A 23,629-nucleotide genomic window follows, 5' to 3' on the forward strand; every position below is an offset into this window, starting at 1 on the left:
AAAATTAACCTATGTATAAAGACCACCTGTTCTTACATGTATGTTACCTTTGTTGTGTTCCCCCTTGATCGGTCACTGTAGACAGGTTTGACTGTTGATGAAGCTAAATTACTGAATTTATTTTTCAGGTGATCCATGTACAATATCTTCACAGATAGAATTAGATGAAGCTATCAGACTTTATGAAATTAACAAGGACTCTGAACTGACATTACATGGTATAGACTAGCTTCCCTGTCAAACATTTTACATGCAACCAGAGGAAAATGGTGAAAATAGAAAGTGGTTAACTATCAATGACTCAAAACAAAAAAAAAACATGTTAAATACAAATAGAAGAGATAATCTGTCCTGTAAAACAGACAAAAGAATGCATTCAGTGGTCATTATGTTAAGGTCTTAACACTAAAATGTCCTTATTTACTTTAAAGCACTGGTAAGGTAAAGATTTGTACAGAAGTCAATAAAAAAATTAATTTGTGTAACTTAAGCAATGATTATAACAAATGTTTCCAGGTGCAAAACATGGACTTTGTCATTGTTCAACCAGATAGCTGGCAGCTATTTTCTTATTCGCAACTCCTCTAAAACTACTTTATGAAATTTGACAAAACTTTCACAAATACTTTATTACATGATGCCATTATGCACCTTCTATTTTGTTTTTATGTCTAAATGCCTTAAATTACTAATGGGGTTTCTTATATGGTTTCTAGGGGGCTTGGGGTATCACTAAGTGATCTTTGCTCTATTTTTTCTTGGCATTATTGAGGAATCTTATTAATTTTTAGTTTTTCCAAATGTACCTCAAAGACCTGGAATGCCATGTGTTGGTGAAGACAGTAAGTATTGTTATACTGTGTAGGTTTTACAGTGCCATGGCGGCCGAGTAAGCTCACAATTCCAGGCGGGTCACAAAGTAAAGAGAATTGTCACTAATCTACAGTTTGTTACGATTATACAGAAAATACATGTTACAGGATGTAAAGTTATTTTGACATCAGGAAATTTCACAAACTCACATATACGGTGCGCTCAATCATATTATTATCCAAAAGTTCTCAAATTCCTTAATACGGATTGGATCCACATGGCACAGGGGAACAACATAACAGACAACAACAGGCAAGGAATTCTCCATATAGCAATAACTTTGTGTTAAGGCAAGTTACACTATTGTCAACAATATACAATCTATAACCTCGGACCACTGTCCGGAACCTTGGACCATTGTCCGGAACATGATAACTTTCTGTTAAGACAAGTTATACTGACATTAATAATTCACAATAACCTCTGATCATTGTCCGGAACCACGGAACATATTGTTTGGAATACAAATACTTCCTGTTAAGGCAAGTATACGTCAAAACCTCGGAGAAATATCATCAACAATAATGAGTTAACTTCCAGTTACAGCAAGGGACGACTCTCAAAAACAATATTGCATCACCTGTCTCCAAAAACACATCCCTTAGCCACATCAAATAAATTCCAATCTTACATTCAGTCTGCAACCATATATCCATGAACATCAAGTTTGATCGGCTATCCCATTCTATTCCACTACTAAATTTCAATCTCCAATCTTTTCTTAAACTGAAAATCAAAGCCCTTATATTCGGTTCAACACCAATATTACACCAACTATGCACCAACTATTTTAATTATCATATCTTGCATAACTGACCTAAATTAAGCACCAACTTAGTACCAATTTCATATTAATCAAAAACTTTGACAACTACTTAAAAAGAGTAATCAAGGGAACCAAGGTTATAGCGGTAATCAAAAGAATGTAATCCAGGGACAAAGATCAGACATGGTAAACAGACACACACAACAAAGAACATAAGGTAACTAAAATCATACATACAAAGTAACAAACATAAATGAGCAACTCGGACTCCACTAAACAACATCTTATATGGGTAACATGGTACTATACTTCATCACCTTTCCTATAGTAAACCACTTAAAATCATAATAAAGATAAACTTCTGGAAATAGGACTAATAGTACAATGACTAAATCAAAATATGCCTATCTTAAACATGCAACTATTGCCCATGTACTATTAATTATCATGAAAATATACACCTGTACTATAGGCTGAAAAAATGAATCTTTACTCCATTTATATCCAAGTACTCACTAGTACTTAACCTATTTAAAACAGTTTTTTTATACATATATACTATGCTTCATTGTTCTTATGTACAGGAATAAGGAAATTAATAAATAAACCAAATTGAAACTTTGGGGTTCAAGGAAAAATAACTGTTTCAGTGAAACTGTGGGGACTTATACTAAGTAAAAACGTATTATAGGGTGTTGTCAGGTGTGATTGTACAAAACATTGGAAAGTTTTAGAAGTGTAAGATGTCTTATCAGTGTATTTCTGTCTTCAGAAAATATGTACAGAAAAGGAGCAAGACGATGGAGGAAACTATATAGAATGAATGGTCACTTGTTCCAAGCTAAACGATTTTCTAAGGTATATTACCTGTACTAGTTTTACATACAAAATATTATTTTTTATGACACTGGCTTCTTTATCAAAAGGTCAGTGAAATTTTTTTTCGTCTTTTGGCCTATGAATTAAAATCATGAGATACCGTGAAAGTACTTAATTTGTGGTGACCAATTTTCATGGATTAGGGAAGAAATACAAGTTCGTGGATTCTTGAATTTGTGGTTTTGAGGTTTTCGGTTTACAAATCCATGGAAATCTCATTTTCTTTGGGAACCAAATTTCGTGGTTTTGCATATCCTCAAAAACACAAAAATTGGTACTTTCACAGTACATGTATTGTTATAGTGATGGAAAGAGAAAGTTGTTAGTGACTGACAAAATGGCAATACTGAAGGTACAAATGTGGGGAAATCTGTTGACACGTTAAAGAAAAAATCTTACAACACTAAAGAGCAACAAAGTACACACAGAACAGCACAAACCCCACTAAAATACAGTCATAGCAATGATTTTTTTTAAATGGTTAAAGCTCTGGCATGTTTATAGAAAGTTATTAATGGCAAAATCCAAAACATGTGCTGTTACCCTCTGCCAAAGTTTTGCAATGCTGTCAAAGTATAGACACCTGGTTGTGATGTTTATGTTAAGTTGTCTTGTGTATTGGAGATTGTATAACACAAGACTTGTAAATCCATAAAGTTATAAATTTCTATTGACAATTTTAGATTGATTTTAGTCAACTGTTTACTTTGTTTAACTGATGAAAATTTCTTTATACTTTCAGAAAGCATTCTGTTCATTTTGCTCTGACAGAATATGGGGACTTGGTCGTCAAGGTTACAAATGTATCCAATGTAAATTGACAGTACACAAACGATGTCACAAGCTGCTCAAAGTTGTATGTGGTGCTCCAATAATGGTATGCTCTTAATGTTTAATAAAATAAGCATCCTTTTCTCTATGAATGTGTACATTTGTGCATGTATGGTAATATTGCCATGTTAGAAGTACATTTAACTTTCTTACCATGACATTTTAAAAGTACTGCTGGACTATACTTTTTCAATTTAAAACAGTGTTATGAGCTGAAAAATGCTGATCGAAGTTTTGTTGTTGTGTATTTTGTATTTACCATTCAGAAGTTATAGCCATTTTTCACTTTACAGATTTGGCCTGCAGGATAGCTTATTCAGCTTATATTGTAATCTTTTTCCTAGAAAACCAAATTTTAAATCAGTGCATTCTTTCTGTGTGGCAAATCAGTGACCAATACTTTGGTTGAAGATAAATACATTATAATGGTTCATTTGCTCTTATCACTATAAATCGTTAGAAGCAACTCATAATTTCAGAATCAAAATGAAGGTCAAAGACCTGATTCTGCCAAATACCAGCGCCCACCACCCAAGATACGAGAATCACAAGATTATGTTGGCCTGAAGGAGAATGGGGAATCAACAGGTAAAGATCATCTCTTCTTTGTTCCAAAATGCTTATACAAACAAATGTTTGTTCATCAATCTTTCCTATGGATAATACAGATTTGGAGGTCAGGATCTGTTGCCCTTTGAACTATGGAAGTTTTATTATGTCAATAAGATATGTTGGTTAATATGTAGGGAATATTTTAAGTATTTTTTCAATGGTATGAATTTAATGTTCATTTTATACAGCAAAATAAGTGTAGCTAGCTAATTACATGTATATTAAAAAATGAAAAACAGAAATTAAGTCTATACACCAATGAAAAAAAATATTTATCATAGTCCTTACATATAGATAAATTTTGAACATGAAATTGATATTTTCTCTATACTGAACCACAAAATTTTAGAAGGTCTCGTGGAGTAATCTGAAAAGTAATCCAGACAAAGTAGATGTGGCCTTGTTAATGGAAAAATCTTTCATGATGTATTAAACCAGCAGATTTCTCTTAACACGTAAACAAGGACAATAAGTGTAGAATGCAGAGAGAAAATTCTGAAACAGATCAGTCAGATCTGGAATTAAAACAGTTCTCTGCACAAATGATAAAACTGTTCAATATAGACACCATTTGTAAATTATGCTTTAACTATATCTGTAGATAAGTTTCATTGGGAAATATTTCTTTTAAATTGATTCAACAGTTTATCAACTAGATATTATGTTTATGCTCAGGCATACGATACAATTTCTTAATCTAAGATACTTCAACAATGATGAAAACAGTTGTCTCCCTTACAATTGAATTGCGATAGTTCAATATAGCTGAATAAGCATACACCATTGAAACAGAAAGTTATGATTGATTTCTCTTCATTACAGATCATGTAGCCTCCATAGAAGTTAATACAGGGGTACGTATACACCATTATACATATTATATGTCACAATTTATAGGAAACCTGAGAATTATTTATTCGGGACTATTTAATTTCATCTGTTGTTTGATAATAATGGTTGATTCACTCTAGGGATTCAGGTATTTATTTCATCTGTTGTATGATAATAATGGTTGATTCATTCTAGGGATTCAGGTATTTATTTCATCTGTTTAGTTGTCTACTGTCTATGTTTTATTTGTTATCTGAAACTTACATCAAAGTACTTATCAAACAAGAAAAATTGTCTCTGATAAACCATTTCTCCTTTGGCATGGTACATGTGGATATTTTTCCTGTTAGAAATGTAAAACATGAATATGCATGTATGATCACATTTTGAAATGATACTTATATTCTTTTACTTGCTATTATGTATCCTAAATAACCCAAGACCACTTAAAGCTTAGAATCTACTTGTTTGATTTTCTTATAAAATATTTTCAAATATTTCTCCTGATGAATGAAAAATAAGTTAATAACCGTATTTTAAACATTTTCTTGGTATAGATGGAAGAAAGTGAAGTATTCAGTGAGGTATATCTGTATAAACATAGCTTCACTTGTCAGGTGGTATTTATGGAAATACTATATTTTATTGACAACTGTATTGTTTTTCTGCCTTATAAAAATATCAGCATAGTCCAATGACCATATAACAATAAATTGACTTAGTCATTGCCAATGACAACATAACAATAAATTGACTTAGTCATTGCCAATGACAACATAACAATAAATTGACTTAGTCATTGCCAATGACAACATAACAATAAATTGACTTAATCATTGCCAATTAACAGAATTATGACATTGAAGGTCTTACCTATTGGACTCCATGTGACTTTAAAACTGACATCATTCTGTATGTCCAATGATTTATAGATTGAACCCCTGCACTTCAAGCAAGACTTGAAATAATAGGTAGGGTGAGGCATTTGTCTACTTCAGGTATAAATGAAATGGTACCTTCAAAAATTTTTACATTGAACTGTAAAACTATTTAAGAAAACAAAACAGACTCCTTACTTTCTGAGGCAGGATAGAAACTTCAAAAGATAAGATATTGAAAGCCTCTCATCAAAATGATATTCTCAGAAACATTGTTGGATTTCTTTTGAGTTGTAAATTATTTGAGACACCAGAAAGTGCAGAATGTCTCTTGACATTAAAGCACAAGGCCAAAAAGTCAATACATGTTGAACTTTAGCCTTTAAAAGTTTGGGAAAATATAGTATCTCCATGTTATACCTTATGGCAGGTTATTTTGGTGAGTGTAAGATTTTGTGATTTTAAGGCAAAAAGGTATTCAAAAAATTTTGGCAGCTACTAAGTGATACACTTAGTATGTAAGGCTAGAGTAAAATTTTGCTGAATTTATTTTTGCAGTTTTAGACTGACCACTAAAATATGCCAAAATTAGCACCCCACCAAAATTATCACCTGTACTATAATACCTGAACTTGTGACCCCTTTCTATTAAGGTTGTGTTGTTGCATGGCAGAAGGGCTTGTTTGATATTTATGTTTTGATTAATATTTTATTTCAGATAATTAGAATTATTGTTTCAATTATTGCTTTGTATATCTACATGTACAATTTCATTTTTTTTTCTGTATCTCCAAGGATTTTTTTTCTTTTTATTGTCATATTTCAATTACAAGTTTTAACATTTGAGTTGCTAACCCACTGATGATCATATCTCCTTCTTTAAACTATTGATGTTACAGTTTCGTTAGCTGAAATATTTTTATTATCTTAATATTATTTTTTTTTAGTCTTTTCAAATCATTAAACCTGGATTCATTTATATTTTTCTAACCATATTTACTGAACAAAATTATGATATGAGGTTGTTTACACCAATAATTTCTCTAATTCTATCCTTAAAATAAAATTAAAACATGGTTAAGTTTCTTCAATACATGGATATCAGAAAAAAATGATAAAGGAATGTTTTTGCACTAACAGTGATTGTATATGTGAGTGTTCCTGCTTAGTTGTGTCGATATTGTCTGGGTGCTTTTCATGAAATAATGTTGTGTGCATTCACATGGAATACAACATAGTTGAATATAGGAGTGCACATAATTTTTTTTAATGTTTAAAGTCTGCAATTGTGTAAATTCATGAGCTTGGGTAAACCTTGACAAATTGTATGTCACTATTGACTAATACAAATTCTCTCATTCTTTAAAACTTATCATTCTTGACTATAATATTTGAGTTGTTTCCCCTTGCACAATTTGTTCCTTTCATGTAAATTGAAAAAGCAAAAAGAGATGAAGTAAAACAAGAAACAGAAACAGAAAAGCAATGTCACAGTTACTGGAAATTGAAACCCAGTGGTCAATTTTACAAAAAAATTGTTAGTGTAGAATTAGTTGTAAGTTATGGAAACACAATATGACATCCGACTATATATTATATACATAGAATTTTTTTGTGATAGGGACTTCAGACTTTTTTATAAACAACTAAGTAGTGGTTAGGTAATGTATAGAATGCATATAACATATGTATGATTTGGACATATTACAGACACACAATGATAATGACGGAAGTCGAGTATCGCTGGACCAATTTCATCTGCTGAGAGTTATCGGTAGAGGAAGTTACGCCAAGGTCTTGATGGTAGAACAAAAGACAACACAGAGAGTGTATGCCATGAAAGTTATTAAGAAAGAGTTAGTTAATGATGATGAGGTTAGTATCATACTTAGGCCATACAAAGTTATTTATTTAGCTCATCATTTCTGATCGGGAGACAAGACAAAACAAAGTAGACAAGACGAATACTTTATTAAATTATTGTTGTGCCTCAAAACCCATTTTAAAACCATTTCAATAAATTTTAATTGAAAAATTACCTTGTTCATCATTTTATTAGGCCTACGATAAATGTTAAAAGATCCCTTCTCTTTTTAGCTCACCTGGACATAGGCCATCTGAGCTATTGCCATCACTTGGTGTCTGTCATTATCGTCGTCGTTAACAATTTTCCATAACTCTTCTCTTCTGAAACTAATAGCCCAATAATGACCAAACTTGGTATGTATGTTTCTTGGGGTATCGTGCATAGAACTGTGGTGGGGATTTTTGATCCGTCGAAAAACATGGCCACCATTACTAAAAAAAGAACTGGGTCAGACAGTAGTTTTTCGCATATATCTCCAAAACAGTTAGATTTAGCAAAATTATTTCTATAGCTGAAATGACCCTTATTATAAGGCCTTCCAAAGTCTTCAGGAATCAAAGTTGTCAGGCAACTTCTTGTAAGAGTTATTGCCCTTGAAAGATGAAAATGACAGGGTTTTTTTTTACAGTTTTCAGCCAATATCTTGATAACTTTAATAGGTAGAAAGAAACTTCTTATCTCTGAAATTATCCTGATGATAGTCCTACCAAAGTCGTCTCGAGTCAAACTTGTTGGACAACTCCTTGTTATTTTGCCCGTGAAAGACAAACTATCACCAGGTGAGCGATTCATGCTCCTGGGAGCAACTTGTTTGTGGAGCTATAAAAAGTTAAATGAACTCCATCCCTTATTGTTCTTCATGATAAATGGCCTGAGAAACAAGAAAATTACTTTATTGGGCCTTGCTGCAAGTAAATAAATATACTGTACAGAGGTGACCATCTGGCTCAACATGTTGAACCAGGGACTGCTTGAATGATCAAATGTTTTGTTTTATCTGTCTTGAGGATGTAAAGGTGCCAACAAACAATCAGTTCATCAATTCATTAATCAACCCTTACCACATCTTTATTTTGAGATGGTTATTTTATACATGTAGGTAAGCACTGCCAACACTTTAATTCAATGTCAGTACATACAATATTTAGTATTGTCACAAAAACCTTCATTGCATCTTTAAGAATGAATCCAAATGTTCTGATCAGTCACCAGATATACTCCAAATCTCTTTTAGAGAAATCTGTTATGGATTTTTTTTTTACACTTAACATAGACACAAGATATTTGTTAGTGGTTAGCATGTAGGAAAATTTAATTCAAGTATGGAATGTTCATTTGTCTTTGTAGGATATAGATTGGGTACAGACAGAGAAACATGTGTTTGAAACCGCAACAAATTATCCATTCCTTGTTGGTCTACATTCCTGTTTCCAAACAGACAGTCGGTGAGTATCCAATCTTGGTCTGACTAAATTCCTGTTTCCACACTGACAGTTGGTGAATATCTGTTATTGTCGGTCTACATTCCTCATTCCAAACTGACAGTCAGTGAGTATCAGTTACTTGTCAGTCTACATTCCTCATTCCAAACTGACAGTCAGTGAGTATTAGTTACTTGTCAGTCTACATTCCTCATTCCAAACTGACAGTCGATGAATATCTGTTATTGTCAGTCTACATTCTTCATTCCAAACTGACAGTCAGTGAGTATGAGTTACTTGTCAGTCTACGTTCCTCATTCCAAACTGACAGTCAGTGAGTATCAGTTACTTATCAGTCTACATTCCTCATTCCAAACTGACAGTCGATGAGTATCAGTTACTTGTCAGTCTACATTCCTCATTCCAAACTGACTGTCAGTGAGTATCATTTACTTGTCAGTCTACATTCCTCATTCCAAACTGACAGTCAGTGAGTATCAGTTACTTGTCAGTTTACATTCCTCATTCCAAACTGAAGTGAATATCTGTTCCTTGTTGCTTTACATTCCTTTGTTCAAACTAAGAGTCAGTAAGTATCTGGTTCATGTCAGTCTTTGTTCCTATTTCCAAACTGATAATCGATGAGTATCCATATCTGTTTCCAAACTGTCAGTGGGTGAGTATCCATTTCTTGTCTGTCTAAATTCCTATTTATGAACTGACAGTCATGGGTATTCATCTCTTGTTGGTTTATGTTCCTGTTTCCATTCCATTAAATGGTGAGTACCTAATCCTTGTAGGTCTACATTCCTTTGTTGAAACTGTCAATTGGTGAGTTTCCAATCCATGTCAGTCTACATTCCTGTTTCCAAATGACAAGGGATATCTGTAAAAAATATAATAGAGAAAAGAATGTATAATCTTGTATTCTTTGAAATCCAGTTACAATTGAGCTGAAAATTTGTAGATGGGGGAATAATGTGCGTTTTTAACTAATAAACCACTTTAATAATACATCTCTATTCCAATTCCTATTTTCCAGGTTATTTTTTGTGATAGAATTTGTCAGTGGAGGTGACCTGATGTTCCATATGCAAAGACAACGGAAATTACATGAGGAGCATGCTCGGTTTTATGCTGCAGAAATTTGTCTTGCCTTAAATTTCCTTCATGAACGAGGTATATTGCGCAAACGGGTTTAAGCTTACAGTTATGAAATAAAAGAATTTAGTCTTTGTTTACAAAGGACATAGCTTTTTTTTTGCTAAAATAAAGATTTAGTGGATATGGTCTCGGCCAACAAGACTATAGAAGACTTTCACCAATTTGCACCTACATTGAAGGTTCAATGGATCATTTCTGAAATACATACGTCATTTCCAACAGGCCCATCACGAGCAATCCATGATTTATACACCCTGCTTAAATTAGGATGTACATGACGCTCTGTTCAGATCAATGAAGCTCAAAATTTCCATAGTCCTTTGTATTGAACAAATTAAAAAAAAAAGATTTAAAACAATTGTGATTGGAAAAGTTAAATGTAATCAGTTTTACTACAATTATTTAGAAAGATTAGACTCCTTAAATATTGTACCAGTAATACCATGCTACTTATATAAATCTTATTTAACTTAAACAATGTATTTTTATTGTGATATATTTTTTTCCAGGAATTGTATATAGAGATTTAAAGTTAGACAATGTATTGTTAGACCATGAAGGTCATATCAAACTTACAGATTATGGAATGTGCAAGGTATATACACATCTTGTATTGGGATCTTTATTGTTTTTCTATTGTTCTGGCTGCCTGATATATTTCTTATCACAGGCTACAGCCACAATACAAAAATTATCGGCAATTTCCCACGAGAACATGACATCAAACTTGACTGTGACATCACAGATAAACAGAATAACTTCAGCGTTGAACATCTCCACAGAACATTACATATCTCCCCTTTTGAGGTCACTGGGATTGATTCTGCCTTCAGTACCTTTATTCTGCTTCAAATTGTCAGATATATGTAAAGTAAACAACAACAACAAGACACAATTCTTACACATTGTATTACTTGATGAATATTTTTTTATTTTTGGACTGATTTACTTTTACAAATAGAAATGTACCTGTAAATGTTAGTGATGTAATTTGGGAATTTAGACCATTGTGTTGAGCCACAGTGTTTGCTTTGTTCATTGCTGAAAGTTTAATACCGTTTTTGTAATTTTGTTTGGAATTCAGTGGCTTCTGACAGTAGGGAACTTGAAAAACCATGCACACTGAGTTTTTGCTTTGGAAACATTGCTGCATGCACATCAGTGTCACAATTACTAGAATTAAACACAGTAGTAACAAGAAAAAAATAACAGAAAAAAGAATAAAAACATCTGTATTACACAATGCATATTAAAATGAGAAAAAGTAAAATGTTTTCGTTACAGACATGAAATGTGAATGAAATTTTCACCTTGCATAATATGTAACTTTGTATAAATATTCAAATATCTATTTTTGGAATGTAGGAGGGGCTTAGGCCTGGTGATACAACATGTACTTTTTGTGGTACCCCTAATTATATAGCCCCAGAAATTCTCAGGGGTGAAGAATATGGTATGTCAATCAAACAAATATGGATGTGGTCATTAACTGACAATCAAATACAGATCAAGGTCACTGTAAAATTTGAAGGTCAATTTTGTCTGTAATTTGAAATTACAGAGGAGATGAAGCTATACAAATGTTTAAAAAACAAAACATATTTTGCATAAATACTGCTTACAAACATAAGTTTGTTGTTGAATGACAAATCATTTTCATATTGTTCTAAAATCAAGCATTAAATGACCATTAATTCTGCTTACTGTTTCATATTTTGTATTTGTTTTTGGATAATGTGTTAAAAGATGAAATGATTGACTTGGAGAACTGTATTTGTTTGATGGTTTCTAAATTTCCCCTCTGGGAACCCCTAATTTATTTCTACTTTATTTATAATCTACCAGCTTAATGTTGTACTAATATCTGAAGTCAACAGGATGATAGAATTTCACCATTTCTGAAAAAAAATTCCTTGTTTTGCCAAAGGATCAAACTCAAATGATGAGTATTAAATCATGTGACATCATCACATGACAATATTTTGATTATCATTAAAATTCTATCATCTTGTTATTCTTAAGAAAGCTTCATTCCAGACAAACTAGGGTTATCGTTTGTTTTTTCAGGTCAAGATTAACACAATTTAGCAAAAAAATGTGAAATAATTTTTGTTCATGGGATATCAATTTCATAGTTAGGACTACCCATGAATTCACTTTTCAACAAAAAATTTGGCAACTTAATAATAGTATTTTCACAGTACACTAAAAATAGTTTTCTTGGAATGAGGCATCCATAGACTTTAAATGTAGTATACAAAGTCATGTTCTCCTGTCTATATAGAACTTTTATGTTGATTATTTTGTGGAAAGAATCTATAAACTAGAAAAAAATTGATCTGCTTACTACATTATTATATATATAATATGAACATGGCTTTGTAGATTTTAGCTTCTATAATTGGAGAATGAGGATGCTATATCATCAGCATTTACTGTTAACAAACAAGCACCAGCAAAATTGATTCATAGCCCTCAGAAACAAATCATTTTAATAATCTTGAAAATGTTTATTAAACAAAATCCTTGGAACCTTGTTTGTTTACTGAAGTTGGCCATATTGGAATCATATTATCCCAACTAAAGATATTTCATCCCAGTTCTCCAACATTGAGTTTCTTAAATATAACATAGCCTTTGTTAACCAATAAATTTTGCTTTAAAAGGAAGGTTTAGTTCCTGGTGATCGGACAAACACGTTTTGTGGGACACCAAATTACATCGCCCCGGAAGTGTTGAGGGGAGAAGAATATGGTATACACATGACATATTGACTGGTGTTTTCCAAATCTCTTAATTCTTGAAAAAATATATTTCATGATTTAGAAATTTCTGTATAATTTTACATTTGAATTGAAATTATCTTCCCAATTATTAAGTTTTTCAAGAAATTATCAAGCAACTGAGTTTACAATCATTGATTTACAATGTAGCGTAAAAGTAAACACTTTCTCTAGTCTTATTACATGTACATGTTCATAGAGTCTTACTACATGTATATCAATTTGGAAATTCTGATTTTCTCTTCTCTTTAGAATGCAAGCATATTTCTTCTCTGTTGAATAAGGAAATTTTTATTAAATTTATTTATGAAAACATTTATAGAAAATTATGTGTTGTTGGCATTTTTTATCTTTGATGTATCTTTTTATTTCTCAAATTTACAACAATACAAAACTAACAATTAGAGATACATTTATATTTCTTTTTTTTTTCAAGAGAGAGATTTGGAGAACTTAGAACATATGTATTTGTTGTGTATGAGTATCCAGTATCAAGATGAAGAACATATAAATTCATTTTTATTTGTTGCATGCCTTGCTTTTCACTATCTATATACACCTTGCTTGTGATGCATCCTGATTGGAGTAGTATAGATATATATAGGTTTATCAAAAGTCAGAGGTCATTTACTATTCTAATCTCTCTGTTTTATTTCATTCCCCAGGTTAAGAATTAACATTTTCTGCTTTAATGATAATGGGGTCACATGTAAAGATAATTTTTATGATTATCATTGACTTGTGGGACTTTCTAAGATATTGACACTTGTTCTGAATATGATAATAAAACATGTGTTACACTGCATTTGTGTCATGTATAGTAGTATTTTTGTCAGTCTTATTAGAAACTAACATATGGCATTGCTTCTATAGTCTGATATCTGACAGACAATAGGTAGACCAGTGGGCACCAATTGTGCACCTTAACTTGATAATTTTATTCTATATTTTAAGAGTAGGCAGATCTCATTTAACCCTTATTCTTACAATAGGAATGCAAGTTCACAAGTCCTTTGATTTTAATTTCTGTTATATAGGAGATGTTTGTAAATATTCATACATTAGGATATAATTTGATGTACCATGTAATCTGTTGTAAATATATCATATTGAATTTTGTACAGATCAAGTTTCTTCCTTGGCATCAATTCATTACTCTATTCGTTCACTTTTGCAGATATCTTACACTTATTCTAAAGTCAAATCCTTTGCACCTAAGCCTTCCAGCTTAAAAAAAATATTTCTAGAAAAAAATTATTAGAGATATAATTTCTGTCAATGTCAATTATTTGTAACTACTCTAACTTTTTCTCTTCACTCAAACTGATGATTAAATGAACATTAACATTTTTTTTAAATCACTGTTATTATTTTCAAGTGGTATTTAAATTTATGGAACATATTTATTGGATCCTTCCTGAAACTCTTGAATTGAATGCATTTTTTGTATAATTAACCAATCACTGACTTATAACAGCTGCTTTAATGTGAATGAGCCTCTGTTTGAAATCAGGATATGGAGGCATAATTTATACATTTAATTAATCAATTAATAGTAAGTTAATGATATTTTTATTCAGAAATGTGAAAAATGTTGGAATACCTACAAAATATAAATTATCATTATTTACGCCATTTGTTTAGATTGGGTTTTTTTATTAGGCTTTGCAGTACATATCATCTCTAGTGAAACTATTTAATATAATTTATGTTTCAAAAATTAATTTGATTGTTTTACTAAATACTTCAGTAATGGGAAAAATATTCATGTACAAAATATAGACCAGATACGTGCATGTTTTACATTATATGTTTACTGATATACATTCAAGTTAATTGGCATGTGAAAATTAATGTTATAACATCCAACCCAACTAAGTATTTGAAAGTTAAAATCTCTTTAGATATTTTTTGTAAAAGATAAAGTAAAGCTTGAGTGGTAAAGTAAATGTAAAAATCAGAAAGTTAAAAATTAAGTTCATGAAGTTAAAAATATGAACCTTCAGCTTATGTAAGAAATAAAGGTTATGTTCAATATGCTCTGATGCCTCAAAACTTGAAAACTGCTTAAGTCTGAGAATTTTCTTTACAGTTTATGACAACATAAAAAGTCCAAGACTTTGATTAGAGTAACTATAGCAGTAAAAAAAACTCATGTTGACTAATTATGTGATTAATAATGAAATACTTGTCTCTACAGATTACAGTGTTGATTGGTGGGCATTAGGAGTACTCATGTTTGAGATGTTGGCGGGACGATCACCATTTGATGTCGTAGGAGGAGCAGAAAACCCTGACCAAAATACAGAAGATTATTTATTCCAAGGTAAAGCAAGATCTTAAATTTTTCATTTACTGTACTTTGGGGCAGGGGAAGTTAAACGGAGGAAAAAGTAAAATTTGTAAATTTTGTATTTGAAGTTTTGTTGTTTGGAATTTAATTTTCATATCAAACATCCCCACGGAAAGCAGAAAATTTCAAATGTTCTAGAGACTATGGAAAAAAGAAAATTCTGAGTAATATGACATATATGTTATTTTGTATTGGTGTGCAATGTCATTCATTTAATTTTGGTATTCTCTGTTTATATTTTGAGTCACCTGATTTTAAGAAAAGTTGTTTTTAGCTGAGTATGTTCAAATAAAATTGCATTATCAATTTGCTTATAGAAAAACAATTTTTCATGGACTATGGCAAATTTTGATTTCACTAATGAAATGATCCCGATTTTGTACTCAAGAAAAGTAGTTCTTTCATGTCAATTAAAAATTTTATGTTTAAAGCAGGAACTATTTGCTATGAAATATCTTTTATTTTATTTTAATAAAAAAAGAGGTTGAGTGGCCTTAAATTCTATTCTATATGTTGAAACTACTTTTCCTTTTTTTCAGTCATATTGGAGAAGACTATAAGAATTCCAAGATCATTATCTGTCAAGGCAGCATCTATACTCAAAGGTTTCCTGAATAAGGTAAGTGACACCTATACTCAAGGATTTCCTGAATAAGGTAAGGCAGCAGCTGTACTCAAAGGTTTTCTGAATAAGGTAAGGCAGCATCTATACTCAAGGGTTTCCTGAATAAGGTAAGGCAGCAGCTGTACTCAAAGGTTTTCTGAATAAGGTAAGGCAGCAGCTGTACTCAAATGTTTCCTGAATGAGGTTTTACGGCATCTATACTCAAAGATTTCTTGAATAAGGTAAACTTTATTGACACATGTAGTATCATTGCCTCATGTTTAGTATGGGTATTTTAGTGAGGTTTTTATGAAAAGTATCTAACAAATTAAATTTTTAATTTTTTTGTGTATAATTATTGATTTTGTGACATTTTACAGTATCACACATATTGTCTGAATTTCCTCTGAACCTGCAAGCCCCACATATCATTATCCAAGTATAAAAGAGGAGGGCTGTAGGTCACGTAAAGCAAATGGAAATTGATACTTTATCTTACAGTATCCACCTCGAACCTTTTCGTCATGTATTTTTTTCAGAACCCAGTAGAGAGATTAGGTTGTCACCCTCAGACTGGATTCAATGACATCATGTCACATCCGTTCTACCGATCAATAAACTGGGACCAGTTAGAACAAAAACAGATCAAACCACCCTATAAGCCAGAACTGAAGTCAGACAGGGATCTAGAACACTTCGATAAGGCCTTCACTGATGAACCAGTACAATTAACTCCAGATGACCCGTAAGTATAAAACATTACACATAGTCATAGATAAAGCTGTGTCATAAATAGTGACTTCTACCCTCCCCTCCATCGATCATTAAGGGCGGCTTCTCTGCCAAGGTTCAGTCACACATAACAAACTATGGTTGATCCAAAAGTTGTGTCTCAGTAGTATGAGGTTGAGGTCCATGTTATTATTCCTTTATATTCAGGAAGTCATTCTTACTTTTATCAGATACTGCATAGAAAAAAAAATTATTTAATTTTAAAACGTACACAAATCACAACACACAGCAGACACAATGGCTTTTGTTACACCATTCATATTCAAACAGTGAACCAGTTACATTTAAATAATAGTAGCTTTCAGGAAAATCTGGATAAAATAGATATATAATTGATTATCGTAGAAGTTTAGATGTGCTAAAAACTAAACCCTAATAATCTTTTTTTATCTAATCAAAATACATTTATACATTACAGGAAAGTAATATCAGAAATAGACCAGACAGAATTTGATGGATTTGAGTATGTGAACCCACTACTGATGTCAATGGAAGAAACTGTATAGACTACTAAGAAGAACTGTTGATTACTGGGAAAATATATTTTCTACTTGGAAAAACTGTGTAATTTTCTAGGAAATTCTGTTATCACTGGGAAGATCTATTGATTACTCGGAACAGCTTTAAATCCCTGGAAAAAATTGAGTCATTTATCTTGGAAAATGGGTATATATATATCATGGAAGATCTGCTATTAATGGAAAATATTAAGAGAATCATTATAAATACATAATTACCATTGGGAAATCTGTTACCTGAGGAAAAAAGAAATTGAAAAAAGTATTACTTTCATAAACCCTAGAAAGACTATCAGCTTTCAGCACAGATTTTTTCTATCTTTAGAATCCAGTATTATAAATGTATTCCACTGCTATACTGATAGATTTCTGACATGGACAGATTATATAACTAAGGTGTAATATACCACTATGGGTGTGGTCTTTCAGGAGGCCAAAGAGAAAATATATGTGGTTGTCACTTCAAATAGTTTTTTTTTTCTATTAATTTTACCTAGCAATTCCAAGTTTTCTGTATCATATGTTTTTAGTAAAAGTTTAGTTATGTTTAAATGTATAAAAACATTTTCAGTCAGAAATTACCCATGTAAATTCCTCTAATTTTCATCCTTTTCTTTGTTTTAGATGTCTGACCATTGATTTTTTTTAAATGTCTGACTGTTGTGACCTGCCATAAATGTTTTCACATTTTCATTCTTCATTGAATATATTCATTTTATATCTCTGTCACTGACTTAGTAAATTGTTTAACTTTTTATTCAAATACAAATTACATGTAAAATCAAGTGGAACCAGATATATTTTCTTACTTTGGCCTTTAATAGTTCTCGGTGTTCATTTTGGTTGTGGATCAACCACTTGTTTATAGGTTGTGAGAATTAACTTAATATTTTTTATTAATGACTTTTTATAATGCCAGTCTGTTGCATGTATTTCATAGCTATGTCATTTTATATTAATGTGTTTGCCTGCATTGTTAATTAGCTTCTATAAAAAAATGAAATAGATTACATTTAATTCTTGCACAAATCCTCAGTGACATTAGTAGTACATGTACTTACATGTTGCATAAAAAAAATGTTAGAATTTCTTAATTTTACTCATTAGGTTTATAAAATATCATTTTGTGTATAAAAGATTTTCATGAATTTTGTTACAAAAAAAATTGTCTGCTTAATTTCTAACTGATTCTTACTAAGGGTTTTACGGATTGGAAAAGAAAAAATACAATATGTTTGCATATAAAAACTATTTATGGAAAGAATATTTTTAAGTTAGCTCTAAGTGCCACTCATGAAACATTGAGAAGATGAGTTATTTATAAGAAACATTTTGGTGCAGTGCTTTATTTATTCCAAACAGTTTCTGGTGCAATGAAAACATATTTATTTAACCCTGAGTTAGTATTTATATGTAATTATAGATTTTTATGCAGGAGAAGAGGACACTTGTTTTCTTTGTTAATCATATTTAGAAGATCAAACTATTTAGATAAACTAACTGGTATTTATTATATATTGAGAGTTACAGAATTCATGGATTGGATTTCACAGAAATTAGGTTGATCATTGGTGTGTGGTTCTATTGTACATTATTCTTGTTATAGTTTTTATGATTTTTATTGTATTTTTCCTTCTTTGTATCATTATAATTCATTTCAAGATTTTTATTGCACGAATCTGTCTTCCAAATAATACCAGTTGTTTTGACTGTAAGTTAATGGTGAGAAGTTCTATAGTTAGCTTTACCTTAGAAGTTTGTAAAGAGAGAATTGAAGCTTTTTCTAATATGTAACTTGTGGGTGTAAATTTTAACTTTGTCATCATATTTTTTGTTTGGATGACATTAGTTAGGAGTGTGACTAACAGAACTTTATTGAAACTTTGAATGGACTTGTGTATTATACCGTGTTAATTACAGATGTAATTAAGAAATAGCTGTCAGAACTGCACTTTTTTTTGCTCATGAATTTCATTTCTGTGATGTATAAATTTCCACCGTAGTTTTTATTGGACATCAGCTTTACTCATATCCCAGTGTAATAATATTCCTATTTTTATAATTCTAACATTTATCCCTGTGTAGTTTTAAAGGTCTATAGAATTATTATGTTTTCTAACTCCAATGATCAAATGATGTTTGTAGAAGACCACATAATGCCAGTACTCTCTGCTTGGCAATATCAAAGCCATAAGTGCCACATGTGATAATCATATGATAAATACCACATGATAATCATATGAAAAATATATCACCTGATAGTCATATGGTAATAATGAGATACATACCACATGATAATCATCTGACTTTTGTATGTAAGTATTGGCTTACTTACATATGATTGTCATCTATTAATGAAAAAGGTATAGTTGTAATGTGATAATTATACAATAATCATATGAATATTGAAACATTTTGATCATATCACTTTTTCATTTGATAATCATGTTTCATTTCAAATGATTCTCCTGTGTGTAACACTTATGGTCGTACTTGACTTACCAGCACATTAATGTTTGGATCATAACATTTTTAACATTATACATTAAAAATTGAGAATAGATTGTATATGTACAGAATTATAAAAAAATTGAAATATGCTTATCACTCGACAGTTCAATAGAGAAAGTGTTATGTGGGCATCAGTAATGGGTCATAACTTTATACATTCCTAAACTTTATGAAAACTTTGAAGTTTTCGTATTAAAGTTTATGACTAGTTTTCATAATGCAAAGAAGTTAGGCTTTTTTTAAAAAATCTTTTTTTAAGAGGATCCAATTTTCATTATAGAAAATGTATTCATAAGATCAACTAAATTTATATTTAGGATGTGCTGTCGAAAAACTGGGGTCAAAATATGACCTAGAGCTTCCTGTACATGTAAATTCTATGAAACCTACTGATATTTCGGAGAACATTTGATCATTTTTTTATAAATTGATGCAATATTTTGTAATATTATGTTGAAAGGGTATTGATTCTATATATAAATTGTATTCCACGTTAACACCATTAAGACAATGATATTCAGTAAAACCTTTCTAAACTGAGCCTTGAATAAACTGAATGACCTGTCTTTACTGACCCCTGTATAATCCAAACCCAGTCTAAAGCAGATATTACTGAAAACTAAATTATCCTAACATCTGTCTGAACCTAAAACAGAATAATCCAAAACCCTGTTTAAAGCAGATATTTTAAAGACCAAAAATATGTCTTTACCAAACCCTGTATAATCCAAATGCAGTCAAAATCAAATGTTGTTGAAGACAATAATCCAAACACCTGTTTTGACCCAATCAAGATAATCCGACCCTGTCATGTGCAGATATTTTTGAAGGTCCTTCATATCACCTTAGTAAACCCAACTCCTGTTTACAGTCGTACAGGTGTTCAGTTTAGACAGGTTTCTGTGTAATTTACAAGTATTAAATCATTCCTTTATTCCTTTACATCTAACATTTGACATTTACATTTTACATTTGTAAAGTTCAGTACATACAGAATACTCCTTTTTTAAATTTACAATAGTGCTTATTGATAAGAGATAAAATTGTGGAAAGGAAGACAACTTTGGTAGTCTTAATTACACCAATAGATGCTTGTTACATTAAGGGGACATTATAATTTTGTTCTGTAAATAACCATCATTGTACATGTAGGTAATTTGTTGGTCATATTTGAAATGTTTAATCTATTCTTTTGATTAAATTAATCAATTAAATGAAACATCAATTTTTGACCACTTTGTATGAACTAATTGGAATTGAAAGGCACTATATAATTAGGAGTTCAGTTGTTAAATGAATTCCTTGTAATAATCAATGCAGTCATTTCTAAAGCCAATATTGAAATTCTCTTATTATTCATTTTTAATTACAATAAATTTATTCTAGATCAAATATTTTGTTAAAACTCATTGCAACATATCAAATGTAATTAATTGGTCTTTCATACATGTAGTGTTTACGTGTTAGTGTACAGTTTTGTTAATTGCTGTAATACTGCAAAAAATATCACAGTTAATATTTACTTTTATGTAGAGGTAAATTTGGGACTGCTTCATTTTGCAAATATTTTTTTTTTCGAAAATAACCTTTAAGTTACTTTGAATAGATTAAAATGATTACATGTCTGCTTGTTTTAATAGATAAACTTTAAGGTGTTTTGGTCTTACAACTTTTAATCACTTAACTGTTCAGAAATCATGATATAATATTAATATAGCAATATCTAATATACTTTACACATGAAGCACATTATAACAGTATTCAGAACTTTGTCTTTTTCATCTTTAAAGATTTTGATTCAAATATTATATAAGAAAAGAGAAAAGTTTGAACAATAAACAAATTAATCTGACACATTAAGGGTCTTAAACAGGCTATCCATCTACATACCACGATGTAATTCATGTGTAAATCATATTCTAGTCCATAATTATGTATAATAATGTAGATAGTCACATGATACTGTGAGAATCTCTTTCTAAATGATAAAAATATTAACTACAGATCTTGGACTTATTATTGTTTTGATGGTAAAATGTGTAGTCAATGTTTGTCCACTATCTACACATATAGGAGATGGAGTAAAACGTGTTAGCTTGAGACAGAATAAGATTTGGGTGACAACTTCCCGTGAACTGTAACTTTTGCAGCGTTCTAGAATGTCTTTCCCATCACCTGGAGCAAGTGCAGTTTTGATGTGGAAGAGTTGTTTATTATTTTCTCCTCTAGAACTCTAACAAATAGGCTTCTGGAACAGGGTTATGTTGCTACAAGATTGAAGTCATCACTACTGATGTTTTATGGGCGTCATCATGAACTCGTGGATCGTTATGGTGTATCCATCAGCACCATGAAAACTGATTTATTCAACGGGTCATAGTTTTCCTTTCCTCGTTTGTCTACCCTGGACTTGACTTTTTATGAGCAACTCGGCGGGTGTTTCTAGAAAAGCAGAGGACGCTTACCCTACCGGTGCACCTGGTCCATACTCCTAGTTTTTAGTGGAGTCCGAGTTGCTCATTTACTTTTGTTACTTTCTATGTATGATTTTAGTTACTTTATGTTCTTTGTTGTGTATGTCTGTTTTCCATGTCTGGTCTTTGTCCCTGGAATACATTCTTTTGATTACCGCTATAACCTTGGTTCCCTTGATTACTCTTGAAAAGTAGAAATCAAAAGAAAACTTTTTTAAAATTTGTAAAGCTGACTTTAATTGTGGTAAAGTTAATCTTCATTCAGGTTTTTCTTGGAAACCTAAAATTAAAAACAAATCAAAGAATCTGGATACTACTGCATCAAAAATGTCAGACTAGTACAAAGTAGGAATTAATTGGTAAAAAAATCCTGAAATGCACAAAATATCTGTGTCATTTTGTTTTTAGAAAACACATTTAATTCTAACTTTTATGTTATTATAAGGTACAGATTTATTCTTACTTCACATGTTCACCAGTTATCATCATAAAGTACTGTTATCAATTCAGAAAATATCAGAAAAATCCAGGAACAAAGACCAGACAGGGAAAACAGACACACACAACAAAGAGCAAAAAATAGACAAAATAATGTGTACAAAGTAACAGAAGTAAAAGAGCATGGGCCAGGTGCATTGATAGGGTAAGCGTCCACTGCTTTTCTAGGAACACCTCCCTCAAATTGCTCATAAAAGGTCAAGTCCAGGGTAGACGAAAGGAAAGGGGAAATCATGGCACGTTGAACCAATTGGTTTTCATGTTGCAGATGAATACACCTTTACAATCCACTAATTCATGATGACAATCAGTAAACTTCTGTAGTGATGACTTCAAATTTGTAGTAACATAACCAAATAGCTTAACTGAAAGAAGTATAGGGAGGTACAAAAAAGTCTGCGCAATTCCGGAAAACTCTAGCATAATGTATGGGTTGTGATCTGAAAACTCCATACACAGGTGCTGAAGGGATGTATCCACAGGTGAATGGAAAGTTGACAATACAGAATGAAAAGTTATCGCGTTTGTTGTATAGTTTGGTCAAAAGTTTCCCTTTCCACCGATCTCTAAGTATAGGTCACGATATGAGGATGACTTCGCAGCGTCCATATTATCCCTTATCTCAAGTTCTTTGGGCTTGATGAGATGTATAAAATCTCAGGAACTATGTACCGAAAACTGAGATCAGATATATAGGAAGAACTCAATTAAACTATGTCAAAAGACAACCATAAACGAAACAGATATTACCAATTATATGAGATATCAATACTACTGTCTCAAGCCAGGAACCTGTAGTGCAGTGTTTTTTTTTTATGTTCATTGTTATACGGTTTATTTTTTTGTATAGATTAGGTCTATTTTCGTCTTTTATAAATATTTTCACATTTATTTTGGTTGGGCTTTCACAATTTCTTTATGGTATGGGTTATGTAAATCATTGAAGACCGTAAGGGACCCGTAGAAGTAAATTG

At 31.3% G+C, this 23,629-nt stretch overlaps 1 protein-coding gene across 6 annotated transcripts in view; it reads left to right on the forward strand.

Annotated features, from left to right (window-relative positions):
• The window catches only part of LOC148600677 (protein kinase C iota type-like), a 34,688-nt gene extending 13,002 nt beyond the window's left edge, over nucleotides 1-21,686 (forward strand). For 3 of the 6 annotated variants that reach the window (XM_088554184.1, XM_088554186.1, XM_088554187.1), the window contains 16 exons: nucleotides 129-218; nucleotides 792-842; nucleotides 2,412-2,497; nucleotides 3,261-3,395; nucleotides 3,829-3,937; nucleotides 4,784-4,815; nucleotides 5,350-5,376; nucleotides 7,381-7,545; nucleotides 8,885-8,982; nucleotides 10,001-10,137; nucleotides 10,632-10,717; nucleotides 11,488-11,575; nucleotides 15,106-15,231; nucleotides 15,798-15,877; nucleotides 16,402-16,607; nucleotides 17,073-21,686. In XM_088554184.1, the coding sequence (XP_088410310.1) occupies nucleotides 129-218; nucleotides 792-842; nucleotides 2,412-2,497; nucleotides 3,261-3,395; nucleotides 3,829-3,937; nucleotides 4,784-4,815; nucleotides 5,350-5,376; nucleotides 7,381-7,545; nucleotides 8,885-8,982; nucleotides 10,001-10,137; nucleotides 10,632-10,717; nucleotides 11,488-11,575; nucleotides 15,106-15,231; nucleotides 15,798-15,877; nucleotides 16,402-16,607; nucleotides 17,073-17,160 (1,604 nt within the window). In that variant the 3' untranslated portion in view covers nucleotides 17,161-21,686. The other 3 variants (XM_088554185.1, XM_088554189.1, XM_088554188.1) reach the window with 3 other exon arrangements.
• The last annotated feature ends 1,943 nt before the right edge of the window (nucleotides 21,687-23,629 follow it).

Source organism: Perna viridis, chromosome 12, assembly GCF_037379345.1.
Source record: "Perna viridis isolate PV_CMFRI_1.1 ecotype Kerala chromosome 12, ASM3737934v1, whole genome shotgun sequence".
Taxonomy (NCBI): domain Eukaryota; kingdom Metazoa; phylum Mollusca; class Bivalvia; order Mytilida; family Mytilidae; genus Perna; species Perna viridis.